Source organism: Amblyomma mixtum, chromosome 5, assembly GCF_055824585.1.
Source record: "Amblyomma mixtum isolate Tamu chromosome 5, ASM5582458v1, whole genome shotgun sequence".
Taxonomy (NCBI): domain Eukaryota; kingdom Metazoa; phylum Arthropoda; class Arachnida; order Ixodida; family Ixodidae; genus Amblyomma; species Amblyomma mixtum.
In genome coordinates, this window is record NC_143016.1 from 102443292 (window position 1) to 102463378 (window position 20087).

The 20087-nt window shown below is 45.4% G+C and overlaps 1 protein-coding gene across 1 annotated transcript in view; it reads right to left on the bottom strand.

Annotated features, from left to right (window-relative positions):
* LOC149343220 (sodium/potassium/calcium exchanger 5-like) overlaps window positions 1–20087 on the bottom strand; it is a 30876-nt gene extending 10789 nt beyond the window's left edge. Inside the window, exons 1-6 of the mRNA XM_089545768.1 lie at window positions 19682–20087; window positions 4570–4773; window positions 3759–3842; window positions 2943–3049; window positions 2342–2442; window positions 779–869 (exon numbers count right to left, since the gene is read on the bottom strand). Of these exons, the coding sequence (XP_089401894.1) occupies window positions 779–869; window positions 2342–2442; window positions 2943–3049; window positions 3759–3842; window positions 4570–4773; window positions 19682–19880 (786 nt within the window). The 5' untranslated portion in view covers window positions 19881–20087. The remainder of the gene's footprint in view (window positions 1–778; window positions 870–2341; window positions 2443–2942; window positions 3050–3758; window positions 3843–4569; window positions 4774–19681) is intronic.

Sequence of the window (20087 nt, forward strand, 5' to 3'; positions counted from 1 at the left end):
TTGCACGGCGTTACGAAAAAAAATTTGTCCCTTGACGTATCCTAAAAGCTCGCTAATTTTTGCGACTAACTCGGCAATACCCGAAATCACTCATTCGATCAGCATTCAGTCGTAAACTGGTACGTGATGGGGAATACTCACGGGAAAGCTGGAGTTAGCGCGTAAGAACAAGCTGTTTCTTTGTCAAGACAGGATATAGTACAGCCCCTGAAAATATTTCTCGTGCAGGCTTATTCTACAGCGGATAGACACCACCGTTATTTCAATCTTTATAAATTTCTCTCTTTGCCTTCAATTTACACCTGTGCAAATACAATCGGTGTGACCAACAACCAAACCTGCAGTTTTCAGGCTGGCATTGAAGCAACTAAGCTGCTGCGGCGAGTTAGTTTCGTTATTCTGGCATGCGACAGAAACAAAACAAGTTAGGCGTAAGGCTCTCATGCAAATAATTCTCAGGAGACAATGCGAAGCTACGGCTCTCTACCACACCACAGGAAATTAGCACAATAAGGGTTAGTCACACAGCGCCTCTCCGAGACGCAGACCACGAGCAGACGACGGGAACCGAGCCCGGCGTCGTCCGACCAGCACACGGCTGCGGTCGTCGTCTGCAGTCATGCGAGGGTCGGCGGGGACCTGCCTTAATGTACCAAATGTAGAAGTGGTAGTGGTAGAGGTCGTCGATGCAGGATTCGTCGGGGCAGGGTATCATGCCCGGTCCGATACGTTCTCCGGCGTGTCGGTACACTGCGGCACGAAGCCATGCCTCGCGTACCTGGAGAAGCGCGAGGTACTCGATGCGTGCGTTGAAGAACAGCACCGCGATGTAAGCCATGAACAAGACGATCAGAATGAGGGCCTCGTACCTGCGTGTAGACGTCGAGATTGGAGGGGAAAAATGGAGGCAGAAAACGTCAACGTTGAAGAAGACCTCGGCTTTGATCAGAGAAGAGAAAAGCTTTCTTCAAGGCGCTAACAAGGAAAGCGCATAACATATTCACTGTGCAAAAAATGCAGCGTTTTCTACCTTCGTGGCCCTCCATAAGTTCATGCACTTATTCCTGCTAAAAGATTAAACAAATGAGATAGGCGCTTTGCAGGAGTACAACATCTGCATAGCTAAAGAAGCGCAATGATTTTGAAGGAAAACGAACGCACAACTAAGCATAACCTGCTCATTACAGGGCATTAAGGCAACACTTAAATACGAGACTGAAGCCCATGGTACGCGTATGACGATCGCGGGCTTAGCATGCTTACTCCATGGTTGTTTTATGATTTTCATTTGCGCATATTCTAGACATTTCTACTCTACCGATTTTCGAAGCCACGAAAAGTTTACACGTTGGTGCCACCAAAGGAACCATAAACTTGGGGGCAGAGGCATATGGCTCACGAAATTTCTGTTGTCAAAAGTAGGTTATCAGTAGAGACTTAATGCAAGCGGATCTGCGTGAAACACTGATGTGAAGGAAGAAATCACCTTGATTAACACTGATGGATTTTTTTACATGCCAAAACTTCATCATTGACTGTTATAAAATAAGTAGTAGTGAAACTGCATGATTAATTCAGCCGGGGTTCTTTAATGTGCGCCGCATCTCCCCACGCAAGCATTTCCGCATTTCGCCGCCGAGGCCTGGGAATTAAACCGTCGAACCGGTCGACATCGGAGTGTGGTAATCAATGTGCCTACACGGTAGGAAAAAAGTCCAGTGATACGACTACAGTAGGTATCCAAGTGCTCGCCCCGGCCATAAGTAGCTCAGCAGTTGTAAAGGCATGTGATCTTTTTCGGCGGCTATGTGTTTTTATTCGCACAAGGATTTCAGCCACATTTTAACGTTCTCTTTCACTTAAACTCACCCCCCCCCTCCCCTCCTCGCTTTATCCCACTTTTTTTTCCCCTCATTCTGAGCGTCCGATGCCTCTGCACCAGCCAGAAAGCATCACCCTCCATGTCTTTACCTGAAAACCTCGCTCCCCAGAACATAGTACAGGTCGCTGCGAATCCAAGATATCGTCGCTTAGAACGTATATAGCATTGCCCCGATAGATTTCTAGAGCATACGCCGCGAAAAAAAAAAGGTGAAAGTAAAGAATTTTTGATCCAGTGGCCAGTTATCATTGCGTAATGTCTTGAGCCAAGCCACGGTTATCAAGGCTATTGTGTGGTCATCAGTGCAGCTAATGTCACCAAAAGATACACTTCAATTTCATGCTAAGACGTAAGTGAGTCGAAACCTTTCTGCTAAACGCTGTTCCTAGTTGCATTTCTCTGTTTTATAACACCATTTAGTATCATGTGATCATTATCAAATAAACTGTGTGTACTTGCCATTCAACAATATTGTTGCTGATGACGCCAATGAGGGCCAGTACTGTGATGGCGTACATGACACAGTCTCGAGTGATGGGAAACCAGTCGATGGGTACATCCTGGATCAGGATATAGACACGAAATAATGGTTTAGATGCATCTCATTCTTTTCCATCAAATGTAAGCAGATCGGGTAAATAGCAGTTAAAACTAATAGCATACTTCCCTGACCAAGCTAAAACGCTTGCAAATCGCACGACTTCGAGGAGGAAGTCGTCAGAGCAGTTTAGACATGCCTTACATTTAAGAACGTCGAACATAACAAACCTTTTCAACACAGCTCGCAATGGCAGAATATTTGTCGATGGAACCTACAAATATGTTCCAGCACATAATAACGCCCTGGGAGTTTAAGGGTTTGTGGAAAGCATGCGTAAACATTCACTACTACTTTACAGGGTCATGAGTAGAACAGGTGGGCTCTTCCGTTGGCTGTCACTGAGGCAGATTACGCGCATCCCTAGTATATGGTTATCGTCATACTGAATAATTACACAAAGTTGTTCGAACAGGCTAACCCAGATCAAAATAGCGGACAGAGAGCAGTGCGATCGCTTACGTTTTTCCACACCGCAAGACCAGCCACCCCGGTGACACCGAGGATGTTGAAGACAGCGGAACCGACAATGGTGCCGAGCCCGATGTCGCCTTCCGTTATGAAAGCACCTGCATCGGCACAGTGGTCAACGATGAAGTGAGGTAAACCTTGTGACCCCCACTTGAGGACCAGAAGTAGACCGCGCGGCGCAGCTACAGCGAGCACTTCACTACGTAGGAGAACCTGGCTGTTTATCCGATTTCATTTTACACTGGCATGCGGTTTATCATTTTGCTGTAAAATGGTGTGCAGCAACGAAAGTCTCATTTCACTTACGAGTGATGTCTGTCTGTCGCTCTCATACCCAGCAATTCCGGACAGAATCATTTTTGAGCGGGAAACCTTTTATGAGCGCAGTTTTTTTATATAATGTAGAATTTCACTATAACAATCAATATATCCGCATATCGCGCGATGGTAGTCTGGTTTTTTTTTTTCAGGGAAGGTTTTTGCTATCGTCAAAAACGTTCCAAATTGGTTTTCTATGGCAGTCCTAACTGCTCGGTGTGATCGATGGAAACACTTTAAAATAAAGATTTGGCGACATATCAGAAGAATAGACCATTAATTTCAATGTTTCCACAGCAGTGTTACAATTTTCAAATTTTCAAATTTTTTGTCCGAAATTGCTAGACATGTGGTGAAAGTGCAAGTAACCTTGCGTAGTGTTCGTTAAACAACCGCAACTTATGCGAACGCAGCTAATCCTGTATCACCTAAGACAAGCAAGATAAGGTAATCAAGCCCTGAGACTTGTGGATGGCCGAGCTGTCTTACCTATAATTGATGAGAAAAGTTCAGGTGCCGAGGTGCCGATGGCCATGAATGTCGCCCCGGCAACATCGCTGGGAACGTTAAGAGCTGAAAAAATATAAATAGGGCATATAAATAGGGTATAAATAGGGCATCGTATTCAGTACATCACAAGACAGGTAAAAAAAGAAACAGTGAGTGTGAGGTTGCAAAAGTTTGTACTGTTCCTACAGTACCAGCGCGAACAAAGTGTGTGAACGGCATTTTGCAATGCAAGCAAGCTTTTCTCTTATTATCATGAATATAGGAGAGGCTGGTATAGCAATGCCAGCTACTTTCTCTCGGTTTCCCCATGAGTCTTTCTAGCTTGTGTTTTTATTTTCCGTGCCACCATGCATTTGCCGGGGCAGGGGTAAGAAGTTGTTGCTCCAGCCCTCTGTCGTGGCTCGGTGTCTCGCTTCAGACAGCTCACTCAAGACAACGCGCTCTGGCGTTGAAATCTTTATTTTTGCTCTTCCTGCCTTAATAGTGAAAAGCAAGAAACGTAGCGTGTTCAAAATGGGTAAAGTGCCTGTTTGGTCCACTAGAACTGTCGAGTAAAAGATCCTGAACATGCAGAGCTGCATGTTCAGGATGTCAAACCAACTTGCCCAGCAACACACCCTGGTCGAGTAAAAGATATTCATGAAAGACGAACGATAAGCTATACAGACGAGCCCGACATTCACCTATAGTATTACCCATCGGTCAATGATGGAGCTATCAGTTTCAACAGCCATTCGCGAATCTCAAGGCTTAGCACATGGTGGAATACAGAGTAAGGGGCCCGCCTCACATTCAGCGATTATCTCCAGGGATGGGACGAAGTAGTCGTCGCAGATGTAGCCCAGGACGCCGCAGAGGTAGATGACGATGATGAAGTGGATGACCACGCCCCCCTGTCGCCGCTGCTCCTGGGTGAAGAAGTCGGCCGGGAAGTCCTCGATGGAAGGCCGCACACACTCCGGCCGGCCGTCCTGGAGGATACGCCGACCCGTGCCTGCGACGCCGAAAAAGAAAAAGAGAGTGGAAACCTCAACACGCCTCTTTGCCCTAGCACTGCAATGTAATGTCGTCCCAAGATCTAAGTAAATTATAATTTTATTTGTGCTGCGCCTTACAGCAACAACAAAAAAATTATCCGGGATGTTTGAAGACACTGATGGTCATCCCAAGGTGCACATTGCAGGAGGCTGCTGTTTGGGAAACAGCAGAGTTTATTAAATTTGAAACAGAATCCACCAAGTCCAAGTATATCGAAGCCCATAGTTAGCAAGAAAGCTGGCGCCGAATCTGTTTTTTATTTTTTGTGTGTGTCTTTCGCATGAACGCCTGGGAAATTATGCGGCTACATCAACACAAACGATGTAATGCTAATAAGGCAATAAATTGAGCTAGCCAGTTCTTGTACATTATTGCATTGTACGCTGTCTTGACTAAAGAGGACAAGAGAGAGACAGGACAGAAAGTGTAATATCACCATAGCAGGCAAGTTCTTCTGCGCTTTGCATTAGGATAAACAAGCTAATGATCACCGAACAAGCGCAACAAATGCTGGTGATCAAAGTATATTCTAAACTATCCAAAAGGCTAAAAATGTTTTAGGTATTTTGTTGGCTGTTTACAGTCATACGATATCATTCGGTAGTGATACAGCCGATCCGAGCAGCTGTTACTGGCAGCTCTCAGTAGGGCGCTCTAAGACAAGAAAACAGCGCAACTGTCCCGTGAGTTACCCTTTTCGTCTGTTCTATTTTCATCACGTGAGTTGCGCTGTTCCTTCTGTTCTTTTTTCGTACTGTGAGTTCCGCTGTTTTTTTTTTCTTAACTACGTACCAACTTGCCCACCTCTCCACACTAACGTGCTCTAACAATAGCACCACCGACCGGCCAACGCCGGTGAACTTCTGGGTAGTCTTGTTCACGAGAATATATTCACTGTTATTCCTTTCTTTTTTTAGCCACAACCTCATATCTATAAGAGTATCGTCTCTCGCTGCTCACTGAGGCATTAAAAGTGGTGCCTAGCAGCAGATTTAGCGGCAAAGTGGCATTATCAGTTTTTGCGTGGCTGCGGGAAAAACGCGCTGAAGTGGAAAGATGTCCATCAAAATGGCATTTAGTGTACTACCTACGTGACATAAAACTCAGACATCGGGCCCAAAACTGTCAAATAATTACGCGTGGCGCTTACACGCCACCGACGAAATACTTAAACAGCGCCTACAGCTTCCTTGTTAATTTAATTCTGACACTTAACAAGTCAATCCACACTGCGCGTTTCTCAGGTACGGTTCAGATGACTAGCAGGACGCACCACGCCCGTCACGATAATCACGTCCGGCCTAGCGCTTTACGTAGCTTTGATCAAAGCTTGGAGAAAGAATGGGACGCTCATCAAGAACAAAGCTAAAGCTGCTTTTGGTTGCCACCTAGCCCACCTAAGGAGATATATACTATTTTATAAAGAAATTATTAAAAATTTTCTCTATTTTTCTTGTTTGGATCAGTAATTATTTGGGATTAGTTCCTTCCTAGCGCTGTGGTTACACAAGTTTGGACCAGAACGTTGCAGACACACTCAAAAAAAAAATCGAAATCGCGCCAGTTTTGCCGCGACTGCGGCAACAGCGCGAAGGAAACGTCCAGAACAAAGCGCGCGAAAATCAAAACGCACGCGGCATGAGAGCCCGCTTCCAGTATCCCGCACCAGGCGGCGAGCACTGAGCAGCTTCGGCGGTGGCGCGCCCTAGATACGAGAGCTGCAGTTGCTATCAGCGCACGCTAGCGACCACTATCGCGAACGCATCAACCGTTTCGCGCGCTTTGTACAAAGCGAGATAAAATGTGCACAGCAAACAGGGCTTTTAGAAAGTAAGACTCGAAGGTGTTTCACTTGAGGTTCTAACACCTTTGTAATTTCGCATATCTGGGGCACTTCAAGAATTAATTTTCGATAGAAACTATAAGCAGTCCAGGATGCTCACAGTCACCGCCATGGATTCTCGCGATTACTATCAAGAGCATATTTTAAATCTTGGCTCATGTTAGGTTAAGCACTCTGTATATTGAATACATCTCGAAAAGGTGGAGCATAATGTGCAGGTCGGGCTAATGATCTGGCCAGTCGCTGCAAATGCGCTTTCTCATGTTCGCGTTAGTGCTTCCACTGTTTGCCTCTTCGTCGGCGGCGCATGCACTTGCGCGAGGTGATTCCGTGGTTGCTAAACTTCTACTAACACATAGCGCTATAAAAATCCTTTCAGCGTCGTCCACAGGCGGCGGCACACTGAGGTAAAACATTACGCAAAAGTGAAAGCAGTTGTCAGCAGAGAGAGCTAACCGGTGAGGCACAGTGGCAGTAATGTGCCGCTTATACTCCTGGGTGATGTCGGGCATAACCGAACTGCTGGCGAAAGAAACCAACGGTGGAAAATTCGTCATCAACGCTACAACCCTTATAAAAATGATCTATAGACAGTCTATAGACTTCTCATTGACTCTATTGATATCTTATGGATATTGCTTTTTGTCTATTCATTGTCTAAAGACTGTCTATAGACAAAAGTCTACTAAAAGTGTATGGCCATAAGTCTATATATTGTCTATAGACTGTCTATGGCATTTGTATTGCCTATGGACTTTTGTCTATAGACTTTGTAGACAGAAGTCTATAGAAACTCTATAGACTGTCTAAAACTTTTTTTGTAAGGGAAAGACGCCGTTAGAATGAGACGAGCATCATCCGTTATTTCCACCGCGATAGTGCACTGAACACTTCTTGAGTAATTTGGTTCACCTAGCGCACAATGCACGCAACCGCTGTGCTTGAGCTCTTTGATTGACTGCGCCGAGGAACAGCCTGAAGCGGCGTTCACCACGACGCCATAGGCAGACTGGTATTGTGCGCAACGTGAAAGTTGAGCTTGAACGTCGCAAACGCTGTACATCTTTTCCATATTTCCAGTATAACCGCCGTAAAACTAACATGGGCAGTAAGCTCAACTTGAATTTCCACTCTCGACATTCAGCCACTTTATCATTGGAAGGGCATTTTGTTCGATAAAAATGCACCACACTCGGGCCACAAGGAGTATCTCATTTCAGCGAGAATGAGAGCAGCGATTTCCGCAACGATTTTCTCCCTTTTCTCTGTTTAATGAACAATCAAGATACGCTTGAACCTCATTATATTGAAGTCGGAGGGGCTCCGCGATTACACCGTTATAGCCGTTTCTTCGTTACAGCGGCACACGGCCTAGGCCAGAACTATCGCATTCCAGCGAGCTCACCTGCCGTCGTGAACACCCAGCGCAACATGGCAGACGCTGTCTGGGCCGCGGGTGTGCGCTGCAGGTACCATCAGCACGTGCACCGAACGTCCGCCATGCAGTCTAATATACTTATATCATGCAAATGAGGCACCTGTGCCGATGCGCGCATGTTTCTTCCGTGGTTAGCATCTGCTTCTCGGCCTAGAAAACGGCTCTTGGAGGGGGAAAGAAAAAAGATATATAGAGGGAGGGGGGGGGGGGGGGCACACTTAAGGTATGCCTTAATAGTATAACGCCATAATGTTAATTGTTAATGTTAATGTTAAAAATCTTAAGGCAGGATAACCGCTGGTCCTTAAGGGTAACGGAGTGGATCCCAAGAGACGGCAAGTGTAGCAGGGTACGGCAGAAAGTTAGGTGGGCGGATGAGATTAAGAAGTTTGCGGGAATACGGTGGTCGCAACTGGCGAAGGACAGGGTTAATTGGAGAGACATGGGAGAGGCCTTTGCCCTGCAGTGGGTGTACTCAGGCTGATGATGATGATAATGTTAATAGGATTATGCCCATATATGAGTAATTGGTCATTCTGTTCTTTACATTCATAGATCGCTGGCAGTCCTCATACCACTTCTGGAACAGTACTGCAAGCGGTTAATGATGCGCCGCTACCCCGGCAGATGCCTGTTTCAAATACATTCACCGGTGGGGCTTGTGAGACCCAGATCGCTCCTCCCGAGCGCCCTATCGCGATCCGTCGTTAACTGCCACCTGCCACAGTGGGCAGGCTGTGATGACGTCACAACCTCCCAGGGATTTCGGTGAAGAATTTCTTCTCTCGCGCCACCGCCGACGAAGACGATGCCGTGTTTTCTGCTGAGCGAGACACTTAAAGCAGTCACGATTACATGGCGTAGAAGGGATGGAGAGGCCTATTCGGAACATTGAAGTCAGTACGGGGTTTTGTATAAGTACGCGCGCCGGCTGCAATTTCAATCAATCAATCAAAGCAGTTCATTCACGACCCGCCGCGGTGGCTCAGTGGTTATGGCGCTCGGCTGCTGGCCCGAAAGACGCGGGTTCGATCCCGGTCGCGGCGGCTGAATTTCGATGGAGGCGAAATTCTAGAGGCCCGTGTACTGTGCGAAGTCAGGGCACGTTAAAGAAGAACCCCAGGTGGTCGAAATTTCCGGAGCCCTTCACTACGGCGTCCCTCATAGCCTGAGTCGATCGCTTGGAGACGTTAAACCCCAATAAACCAACCAATAAACTATAAATTCATTCACGAGAAAAATCTGGCTGCTCCCATTGGGCTAAAAGCTGTGCACATGCCCGCCCAGAGGACCATTACATGGCAGTAGCGAACGCGAAAGAAAAAAAAGCAAGTTGATACTTTACACATGAAAGGTACACTAAACAACATAAGAGATTCGCATTAAAATCGTTACAGTAAAGAAAAAGCGACACAATCGACACTGACATTACATATTACACTATAATACACACAAAAATTAATGACAGTCAATACAATAGCATTGAACTTAAGAACACATAAGGCAAAATGGAAAAGTGCAAGCTACAATGATGCATATTGATTAGCAGTTTTCATTTATATATGCGCAAAATAAGTCATAAGCTTCTTATAACTAAAATTGGCTGTGTTTTATATTTGTTTAGTACGTAAGGTAGATTATGAGCCAATGATTGCAGCTTATAGTTTGTTCTGAAATGCGGTATTTAAAATACTTCAGTGTTCCGAGTTTTATTATTTACACTTCTGTAGCCCAAAGACGCGAGATTTTGTAGGAAGTTTTTAGCTCCAGATGTAGAAAAATACATAAGCTGTAGTAATCTAAATTCATATACGAGGTCTGTTAGAAAAGTATCCGACCTTTGGCCGTTGAAAAAAAACTTGCATAACTGGAGCGTTGCAAACCTAGTCATCTTTAAAGTAGTCTACTTGGGACTCCACACACTTCTCCCAGCGGTGCTGCCATTGTGGGAAGTATTCCGAAAAGGCCCTTTTCGGAATGGAGTTTAGCTGAGCTGTCGTTGCAGCCATAATGTTCTTCCTTGTCTGAAATCGCGCTCCTTTCAATGGCCTTCTGATTTTGGGAACCAGCCAGAAATCGCATGGGCCATATCAGGACAGTAAGGAGTCTGTTGAACTACAGGAGTCTGGTTTTTCACCAAAAAATCTGATTCGAGTGCGAGGAATGTGCAGGAGCATTGGCGCGATGGGTGCGCCAATTTCCTGTTGACCTCAGCTCCGGGTTCTTGCGCCGCACAGCATCACGTAGGCAACGGAGGACATCCCTGTAGTACTTTTTGGTCATTGTTTGACCCTGTAGAGTGCGTACTCGTGGTCTGCCACACAGAGGGTGTCAAAGAAAGCAGTCAGCATCACTTTCACATTGCTGCGCAATTGGCAGGCCTTCTTAAGTCTTGGTGACGTGGAATGCTTCCACTCTGACGACTGGGATCTGGTTTCCGGGTCGTACCTGTACACCCAAGACTCGTCACTAGCGATTATGATGTTGATGAAGTCGGGGTCACTGTTTGCGGAATCCAGCATGTCCTGTGAGACTTCAACACGAAGCTGCTTTTGCTCCACCGTGAGCAGCTTCGGCACGAATTTCGCCGCAACTCTCTCCATGGCCAAATCTTCGGTGATAATGAAATGTGCGGAGAAATTGCTCATGTCCACCTCTTCCTCAGTTTCCTCAATAGCGTTCAGTTCGGCAATGACCTGGTCATTTTGGCATGTTGATGGCCGATTGGAGCGTGGCTCGTTCTCCACCGATGTGCGGCCATCTTTAAAACAATTGTAACACTGCTTAAACTGTGTGCTGCTCATAGCATCTTCACCGAAAGCCGTCTGAATATTTCGAATGGTTTCCACTCGGCTGTCGCCAAGTTTATGGCAAAATTTGTTGCAGTAGCGCTGCTCCTTTCACTCCGCCATTTTCCTTGCAATAAAAAACCGACGAGAGCACTGCACACTGCCTCACTCAAACGCTGCTTCCCAGCGACTGACGCGATCGGCAGGCGGGAAAAAATTCATGCATGAGCATGAAGGTTCAAGGTCGCCTGATGCTTGTCTCATATTCATCAGGTGTTCGCAAAAAAAAATAAAGTCGGATACTTTTCTAACAGACCTCGTATATGATCAACACGTACCATCTCTTCAAAACTTTTCATGCACACAGTTTCCTTAACTCCTACAACTTTAGTTTAGCGATTCACATTTTTCACAAAATTAAAGAGGATTTCACTTCTTTCCGAAACATGTATCTTTCTAGAAACATTAAATACGAACTGCGCACGGTTTCTCTATCTACCATAAGATCCAGAACAAATTATGGAACGCAAAGTGTACATAATCAAATTGCAGCTTTGTGTAATACGCACCCATCTTTAGTGGAAATAGCTCAGGAAGCTACGAGTTCTACTGCTTTTAAAAAGAAATTGAAGCTCTTTTTTCCTATTTTGTAATTTTGTGTTTATTTGAGTGGGTTGGCACTGTTTTTTGCTGTTTTTGTTGTCTTATCACTGTTGTGGATTTCTCTCTTTATTGCATATTTGTACTCCATTGTCTGTTGTCAATTTTGCAAAAGATTTTCAATTTGCTGGTATTAGTTGTGCTTTACTTTTCTGGTAGATAGTTCGGGCGTAACGGTGTCATGTTTGCTTTTTTAAGATATCAGGAGTGTCTTTCTTTGTTTCTCTTTGAGATTAGGCAGGTTCCCTTAAAGTATTCTATTCTTTTGTTGTAAAGTTTTCTTTTTTTATTGCATATGTGATTTGCAGTCTTGTCACCTCTGTCCTAATGTGTTTGCCGGGTGTTGGCCTCGTCAGGAGGCATGCTTTGTCTGCCTCATTTTGCCTCTCCCCGGGGGCATATTGTAAACATGGCCGAATAGACATTTCATTTCATTTCATATGTACTAATAGAATGCATAGTTGTGTGCATTGGCTGTATATTTGCTACGTGACGGATAGCTTTTTTCTGAAGAAGCTACTTACTAAGCCTGCCCCCCGCCCCCTTTCCACCTTTTCCTTTATTGTTTACAGTGTTAAATAAAGTCCGTATTCTATTTATTGCGTTGCCGACGTATCTTGCACGGTGATAATAAAAGAGTACTTATTTTTCAAGTATTCTCCTTTGTGCACAGCCCTGCGATGCTCTTCGTGCAGCTAAAGAGCATGGACCTCGCTCAGAAGACCTGCAACGTAAATCTTTTGTTACTATAGCTCGTAGCTTTTACCGCATATGCACGATGAGTAGTACGGAATTATATTCTACAGATCTTGCCTCATTGCATTGCTTTCCTAACTTGAACGTGCACTTCAAAGCAAAAATAGGCCTGGGGATGAAGACCGCGCTAAGGTCCACAGCAGTGTCTGCGCTTTTCACAACGGCTATTTTAAACACCCGCAAGCGCCTCTCCCCTCCCTCCCCTGAAACAAGCAGAGAATGCGCTTGTCTGGCAAACTTACTCGCCACTCAAACTATATGCCGTGAAAGGTAGCATTTCGAAAACAAAGTAAAGCTCTCGCCTCTTCTGGCGTCACTGCCGTGCCCACAGCACAAAGCAGATGACAAGGAACTGGATTATTCTGGTCTCTGTCAACGTCATTCTTATCTCCATTGACGCATGTGCAAACGCCGTCCAATGGGTGGTATTGTGCGGTTGCCACTATCGCGCAGATAGATGTCAACGCTGCTATCAGTGATTTGAACACTGGGCGCTGTAGAGAATTATCTAGATGTGCCAAGCTGGCTATCTAAAATGGAAACCAAGGGGCAGTGGCAAGGAGCGCGAAAAAGGTGTCTACAGTCAGGACCACTATCGCTTACCCCACTACAGTGGTACGCGCTAGATAACGTCGCTGTGAATGAGGAGCTGCGCACTTAAGTCTGAAACAGTTGCCGTTCATGGCACGCCCGTGATAAGCACGTGAAAAGGTTTAGTTATCGGCAAGCAGTGCAGTCAGAGCAGCTCATAATGCAGCAACGGTTCGACGATGGAATAAGTGAAAATTGATTTTGTTATTATTTAGGTTATTGAACTCTAGCATTACCATTTTTTTTTCTCAGCAAGTCTGTCCACTTCTTCAGTCATTATGTATGTACGTTATCGTCCAGACGCTCCGCAGCGTTCACCTGGGAGTGCAAACTACCACTGGCCAACTGAGCAGCGCATATGTGAGTGATATCAAGCACTGAATGTTTACAAAGCAAGTGTTTTAAGTTGGCGCTATAATCCTGACTATTTTCATATGAAAATAAAAAACTGCTTACGGTTGCTAAAGGCTTCATAAAAAGTGTTCAGCTATGCTCCAAGTCAATCGCGTTTCTTTTCCGAAACGCCTACAGGGAAGTTACACGACTTGGAACAATTTCATATGTTTTTGTTAGGTAAGATAAAATGCCGAGATCACATCTTTTCTTTTTTTCTAGGCAAGAATTTTCCACATGTTCATCGACAACCGTTACCTATTCAAGGAGGAACCATTTCTCTCTATTCGTACTGCCTTGTTCGTCCGTGTTTACCATGGGCGCCCCGTTAACGCTTAGTAACTGCAAGCATGCCTCGGAAGGCTAGGACCTCGATGTGCAGTTGGCCAAAATGTCATAGCCAGCGAAACGCTGCTTGACTTCTCTCTCGACCACAGGAAGGCTCTTCTCATCCTTTTCCATCACGTGTTACAGGCTGGTGACATTCCCTCGCAGTATAAATTGTCATTCGTTGTTCTGGTATTTGGTCACAATCGTCACAGCGTCACAATCGTCACAAGCGTCACATTCTATGTGTCTAATCTGTGGCAGAACTTTCCGTGTGTGAAAAGTTCCCAGAGCAAGGTAAGACTGCTTCTATCGTGCATCATTGTGTCTCCTACCAATTTTGGTGTTCACGACAGTATCTTGGTCTTGGTAAGTCACATGGACTATTCACTTGGTAATGACCTTTCCACACAAGCAGTTTTCCTTGCAGTTTCGAAAGTATATGATGGTATCGTTCACAGGCGCTCACTGAATCGTCTACAAGGCTTGAGCGAAACCACGTTCTTCGTTTTATTATGTGTTTATCTGTGATCGATTTAAATGCGGCTAAGGGACACGTCAAGTTAGCAAAGGGCCGTATCGCAAGGTGAGCTTTTGGAAGTTTTTCATGAGATGTTTTTTTCTCGTGAGCGTAACTGGTACACCCAATACATAAAGAGGAGATCTCAAGTAGTCGACATGTCAGTGTACGCAGGCAACACCTACATTTGGTTTTGAGGGTAAAGACACAGGCGATTGGCAGCTCTAGACCGACAGACTCTTGTTACGGTGCGATGTTACTTTCTGTGGTACTCGCGATATTGGTAGAAAAGTACTACTTTGTTCTAATCCCAAAAGTAGGCCGGCACTGGAGCGTGGTTTTCTCTCGGAAAGGTCGTGTCAGGGTTTTCTGCATTTGTTACAGCAACTGCAAAGCAGTAGATGTAGACCCTGCTTTCAATGACTGCCTTAGCGCATAGACCTCCTGAGCAATTAGGTAGTTGACTTCTTCGCTCATGAAACATTGCCCTCTCGAACAACAAAGGAAGTCTCTCATGGTTCTAGGAGCCACGAGAAAGAGAAAGTGTCCAACCATTTTAGATCATTGCGAGACCCAGCCAACCAGCCGTACGTAACCAAAGGGCATGAACCGCTATGCTGCTATACCACCTTTGCAAAGATTTAGGACTTCACTGCAGATGTACAAGATGGAACTAGCAATATCACGTTTGTGTTCAGAGCCGCCGCGGTGGATCAGCGGTTATAGCGCTCGGCTGCTTACCTGAAAGTCGCGGGTTCGATCCCGGCCGCGGCGGCCGAATTTCGATGGAGACGAAATTCTGGAGGCCTGTGTACTGTGCGAGGTCAGTGCACGTTAAAGAACCCCAGACGGTCGAAATTTCCGGAGTCCTTCACTACGGCGTCCCTCACAGCCTGGGCCGCTTTGGGACGTTGAACCCTCATAACCCATAAACCACGTTTGTGTTCACGCGACATTCTTTGAATCAGGAGGAGATTACTGTAAGGCAGACATCAGGATCCCACAGTGGGATAAGGGTGTTTAAGGGGAAGATTCCTAGTTTTCTCTGCTATTATAGTGATATTCAAACAGAGCACAAATAAATGGCGACAGCGACAACTATAAATGTTTATAGCTGCTCACATGAGTAGGACAATATTACATTTAAGATACAGAAGTCTCCCAGGAATGATTAGGGCCCGTAGCGTTTATCCCTGCTTCTGCCACCGGGAAGCAATTTCTAGTTCCACCAGCAACAACCACCGCTACTGATTTACTGCCCAGCCGTTGCTGCCTTCTAATGCCATTTTTAAGCATGCATAAAACGTTAAGCAGAATTATTAGGTTTATCATGGTTGTCTGTTCACTGTTGTCACTGCGACAGAATTGGCTATGGCATTACTTTGAAAACTTTTCATCTAGTTTGGTTGACCATGATATAAAAGCGATAAGAAAGTAAGGAAATGGTGTTCAATGTTGTTTTGTAATATGTAAGTTCTCATTTCTTTTCATTCGCTTAGCGGGAAACTCAGCTTTTATTCCTTTTGGGTTAGATACATTTTCTTTGAGGCTGTGTGGTTTTTATGGTTTTATAATGCTTCATGTAACCTTCAAAAGATGTTTCACGTACTGCCTGGTCTACTAACAAGCACTATGAGCTTAGAATAACCAGAAGACCCTAGTCTTTTTCTATACAATTTAAGAGAATAAACTGACTTGATTCGTTTGATTTGGTTTATTGGAGCTTAACGTCCCAAAGCGAGTTAGGCTATGAGGGACGCAGTAGCGAATGGGTTCCGGAAATTTCGACCACCTGAGGTTCTTTAACGTGCACTGACATCGCACAGTACACGGGACTCTAGAATTTCGCCTCCATGGAAATTCGACCGCTGCGGCCGGGATCGAACCCGACCCTTTTGGGTCAGCAACCGAGTGTGATAACCACTGAGCCACCGCGGAGGCCATATAATAAACTGATTTGATCTGATCGCATGCATCATGCTGTGCTCAGAACTTGTTGAAAGCTTTTCGTTGTGGTTTTCGTTGCTAATTTTTTTGCGGTTCGAGCAAGTATCCCGTAGCATTGCATTACTGGCGTTTTGGGGATTAGCTGCTTTACTCAATAATGCAAATGGAAAAAAAGGAGCACGCGATTCTTTCTTTTGAAACTCAGACGGAAGTGTTAGCGATTCACATGTATATGTGACAGAAAGATCATTCGAAATATTTCTATTTCAATTCAGTGAACATTGTCGACTATGATTTAATTTAGGAATGTTAGGTTCTTGTTCTTAAATCATTTCGAGCTAATCTGAATCTTACTGCATCCATCACGTTTAGCAAAAAAATTAATCACTCAGGTGAGATAATTATTTCAATGACAGGTTTCTAAAGTTTTGATAAAAACATGCAATAAGGTTTGAAAATTTTACCGTTGCCGTACACCTGGACAAAGAGGCGTAGTCATCGCCAGCCCCTGAAGATTTTTCCCCTCAAGCCCTCCGATAACGACTGCTATTTTCGTACGTGCAGGCGTGTTATTTCAGCGATATTAGCACCCGCCATATCAGGACAATCTTCAAATCAGCAGAATCACGCTATGTATGCTTCAATTTTGTTTCGCGCGTTATCCTCACTGACCAGGAGACAAACAGATCATGATAACAAAACCTTCTTGAAAGCAAAAATGGCAACATGTTTTTTTTTTTTTTCTTTTGTAAACCGTATAGGTTTCAAGCTAAAACTTCACTTTTCTCTTGAGGTAAAAAGGATTTGTGCTTACTGAGCATCAGTAAACAAAATAAGTCTTTGGATATTAGTGTCATCTTTGGCAGCTGTTTTTAGCCTGCAAGTTCGGGCATGGAACAAATCACCTGCGCAGTTTCCACGGTTGTTTGTTTTGACATCGTTTGATTTCTTCTGCGTATTTTTCCGCATTGCTCTCCCGCTTTTTTTCTCATTCATTGACCTCGTTAACCCGCCTTCTTTATGTACATCCTGACACCGAAGTTGCAAAGAAGTGACGCGACCGAACTGCCTTGTCATGAGCCTGTCTTCGGCAGTGAGGTACCAAATTTTTACTGTACCCCAGCATGGCTGCAGGGTATCTTCAACTGAAAGAATATCTCAGTCGTAACAGGGTAAAAGCTTTGCAAAACCTGTTCGGGTGTCCGATTCTAGAACCCCTGACCTCACGTAAATAAATCCAAAACGGATTGGCGTTGGCTGCCTAAAACTTCCAGGCGTACAACCCGACTGTCGCAAGTCATTCCATGCGCAGCAGTCGCCATCTGTGAAACCATGTCCAGTGCGTGATGTAGCCAGGAGATGTGCAGCAGCAGTGGAGAGCCGCGCATAAAAAATAAGGAAGAGCGTTGATACAATAAACCACATACAGGGACGCAAAACCGTTTGGGGGCTGAACGGTCAAGCGTGAGTTAGGTGCACAAATATTTTAGCTGTAAATGTTAATGACCTGTAACTTGATCTCAACAACCTTTGCACTCCTGAATACGCGCATTTTAAATGCCTGTGGCCAAGATTTATGCTGTCATTGAATATTATTTGAGGGCTGCTGCTTTGTCGCTTGCATTTCAAGAACCCTGTACACCCTCTCAGAACTTTTCCATCTGATTAAATGAAGTTAGGTTCTGATAGCTTAGTTGCTCATCGAGTGTTATAGCTGAAGTCTGATTTATGGTTTATGGTAGTTTAACGACGTCCCAAAGCGGCTCAGTCTCTGAGGAAAGCTGTAGTGAAAGGCTCCGGAAATTTCGACCACCTAGGGTTCCTTAACGTGCACTGAGGTCGCATAGTACACAGGCCTCTAGCATTTCGTTTCCATCGAAATGTGATAACGCTGCGGTCGGGATCGAACCCACGTCTCTGCCAGCAGCCGAGCACCATAACCACTGAGCCATCGCAGTGCGCCATCGCTGATGTCATTCTATAATATATTGCATGTACTAAAATTATCACCTACATCCACTGCAGGCCAAAAGCCTCTTCCATATCTCTCCGATTAACCCTGTTAGAAGGAAAGCAGTATTGTTCATTATAGTACGTAACCATGAACTTCAACCCACCCACTTAAACCAGGAACCCGTACCTGTTAAGCATAGTTTTTTTTATTCCTTCTCTCTTGAAGACAACCTTGTCTTCAGTCGACTTTAACTTTCTTTCTTGCAATTTTCGACTGACATACGCACACCGTTATTCGAAAGTCGCACACGCCCTTCGAATGTCACTGTTCCATTGTTGTATAAACTGCGACGAGGAGCCCGGTAGCGAGCACACTGATCAGATGCAGCTTATCTTCAGCAGCGTCCTGGAGGATGAAAGAGTGAACTATGCTCTGTTGAACATATATCTCGTCCTTTCGTAACGTACCCGATTAATCTGCTACAGTCCAGAGGACGGCCTGATAGCCCAAAATCGATTCAGAGAAAGTGCTTCTCCCGATAAGGTGATATAATGTAGCCCTGGCTAGCGATATTACCTGCCCTAACGCAAGAGGGCTGAGCAAGCATCAGAATCAAATTTGCCAATTACTAAGCGTAGCTTGTGCAAAGGAAGGGTTACCCTGCATACCCCACTTTCCGTACTTATCTAGATCTATTACATTTAGTAAGGCTGAAATCTGGGCGAGTTGGTATGCATTCAGTTGTCCCGCCTTTTTTGCGCTGTTCACCAGTATAGATTACACTATTGCACTAGTCTCAGCAAAACGGCCGTTTTATCTGTAGCCATACGAGAACACAGAGCTTTCGATGCGACACCGACGTAACTTGAAAGGCCCATCGATGAATAAATAGCTAAGCGTGAAAGTGTCGGCGGATTCTAAGTGTCTTACCAAAGAAAAGAAAAATTGCAGCATTTATAACAGTTCTATACCAGCGTGGTTGCCCTCAGGCTCTGCCGAATTTGATAAATGTGAACAGGTTTAAGCTTCAAGAATCCATGCAGGATACGATGCGATAGCGCTGTGTAGGACAGGCGCTAAAATAAAACGCGAGTGACCACATCACTAAGTGTGTCTTTTTTCATTTAAGTTTTTGTTTTTCGTACTTTCTAGCAAGACTTCCTGTGCTAGCACAACTTATGCGCAATAATGGAATGACAGATCGCTAAAACTGCTGCACCCGGGCAAACATATATCACCGCGCACCTGTGGCATGAAAGTGAAGCCGAAAATCTGTATTAGTTCTCTCTTTGCATACGCCGATCTCCCTTTGCATCAGGCTGCATGCCGTAAGTTTCCATGGCCAAATTATTTATTTTCCTTCCCGAGCATAGTATTAAGGCTCATTCCACGACATAACGAAAATCCAGAACTAAGCAATACTTAGAATTGAGCAGCAGCATATAGCTGGTCCCATAAGTGAGCGGTGACGTTCAAGTGTCAGTGCCAAGAGGGAAATTATTCAAACAATACTCGGTTCGTCGTTCTTAAAATCAGCGGTTCGGTATAGCCACTCGGAATAGTTCAAGTAAGCTGAGTTCAGCGTGATCCTTGAGTGCCGAATACAGCCGCAGGAGAAAAACAGCAAACAGAGTAAAGAAGCTTACTCGACACCAGGTGCTCTCCGACGTCTCTGTGTGCCGCGGCGGATGCATCCTGCCCTCGCTGAAAGAACAGCACCTGGACGATCACGAACACGGGAACGAGCCAGACCAGACGCCGGCGCCTGCTGCTCAACCGCGGCACGCCGCCGAAGCCCAGGGCCTGTGAAGGTAGCCCCGCTCTCCGCACCACGGCACTCGTCATCGCTTCCAGCCTTGTTCACTCCTGGCCATACGCCGTCAAAGGATGCCTTGCGCGATGCGGTCGGCGCTGAGTGGAGGCCTACGCAACGGTGCCGCGGCGAGCGCCTCTGAAGCGTACGCTGGGAAGCGCTACCTTCCTCAGCCACCGTTACTCCCTGTAGCCGCGCGCGTCTGTGTGATGGCTACGCGCGAATCTCGCTACGATATG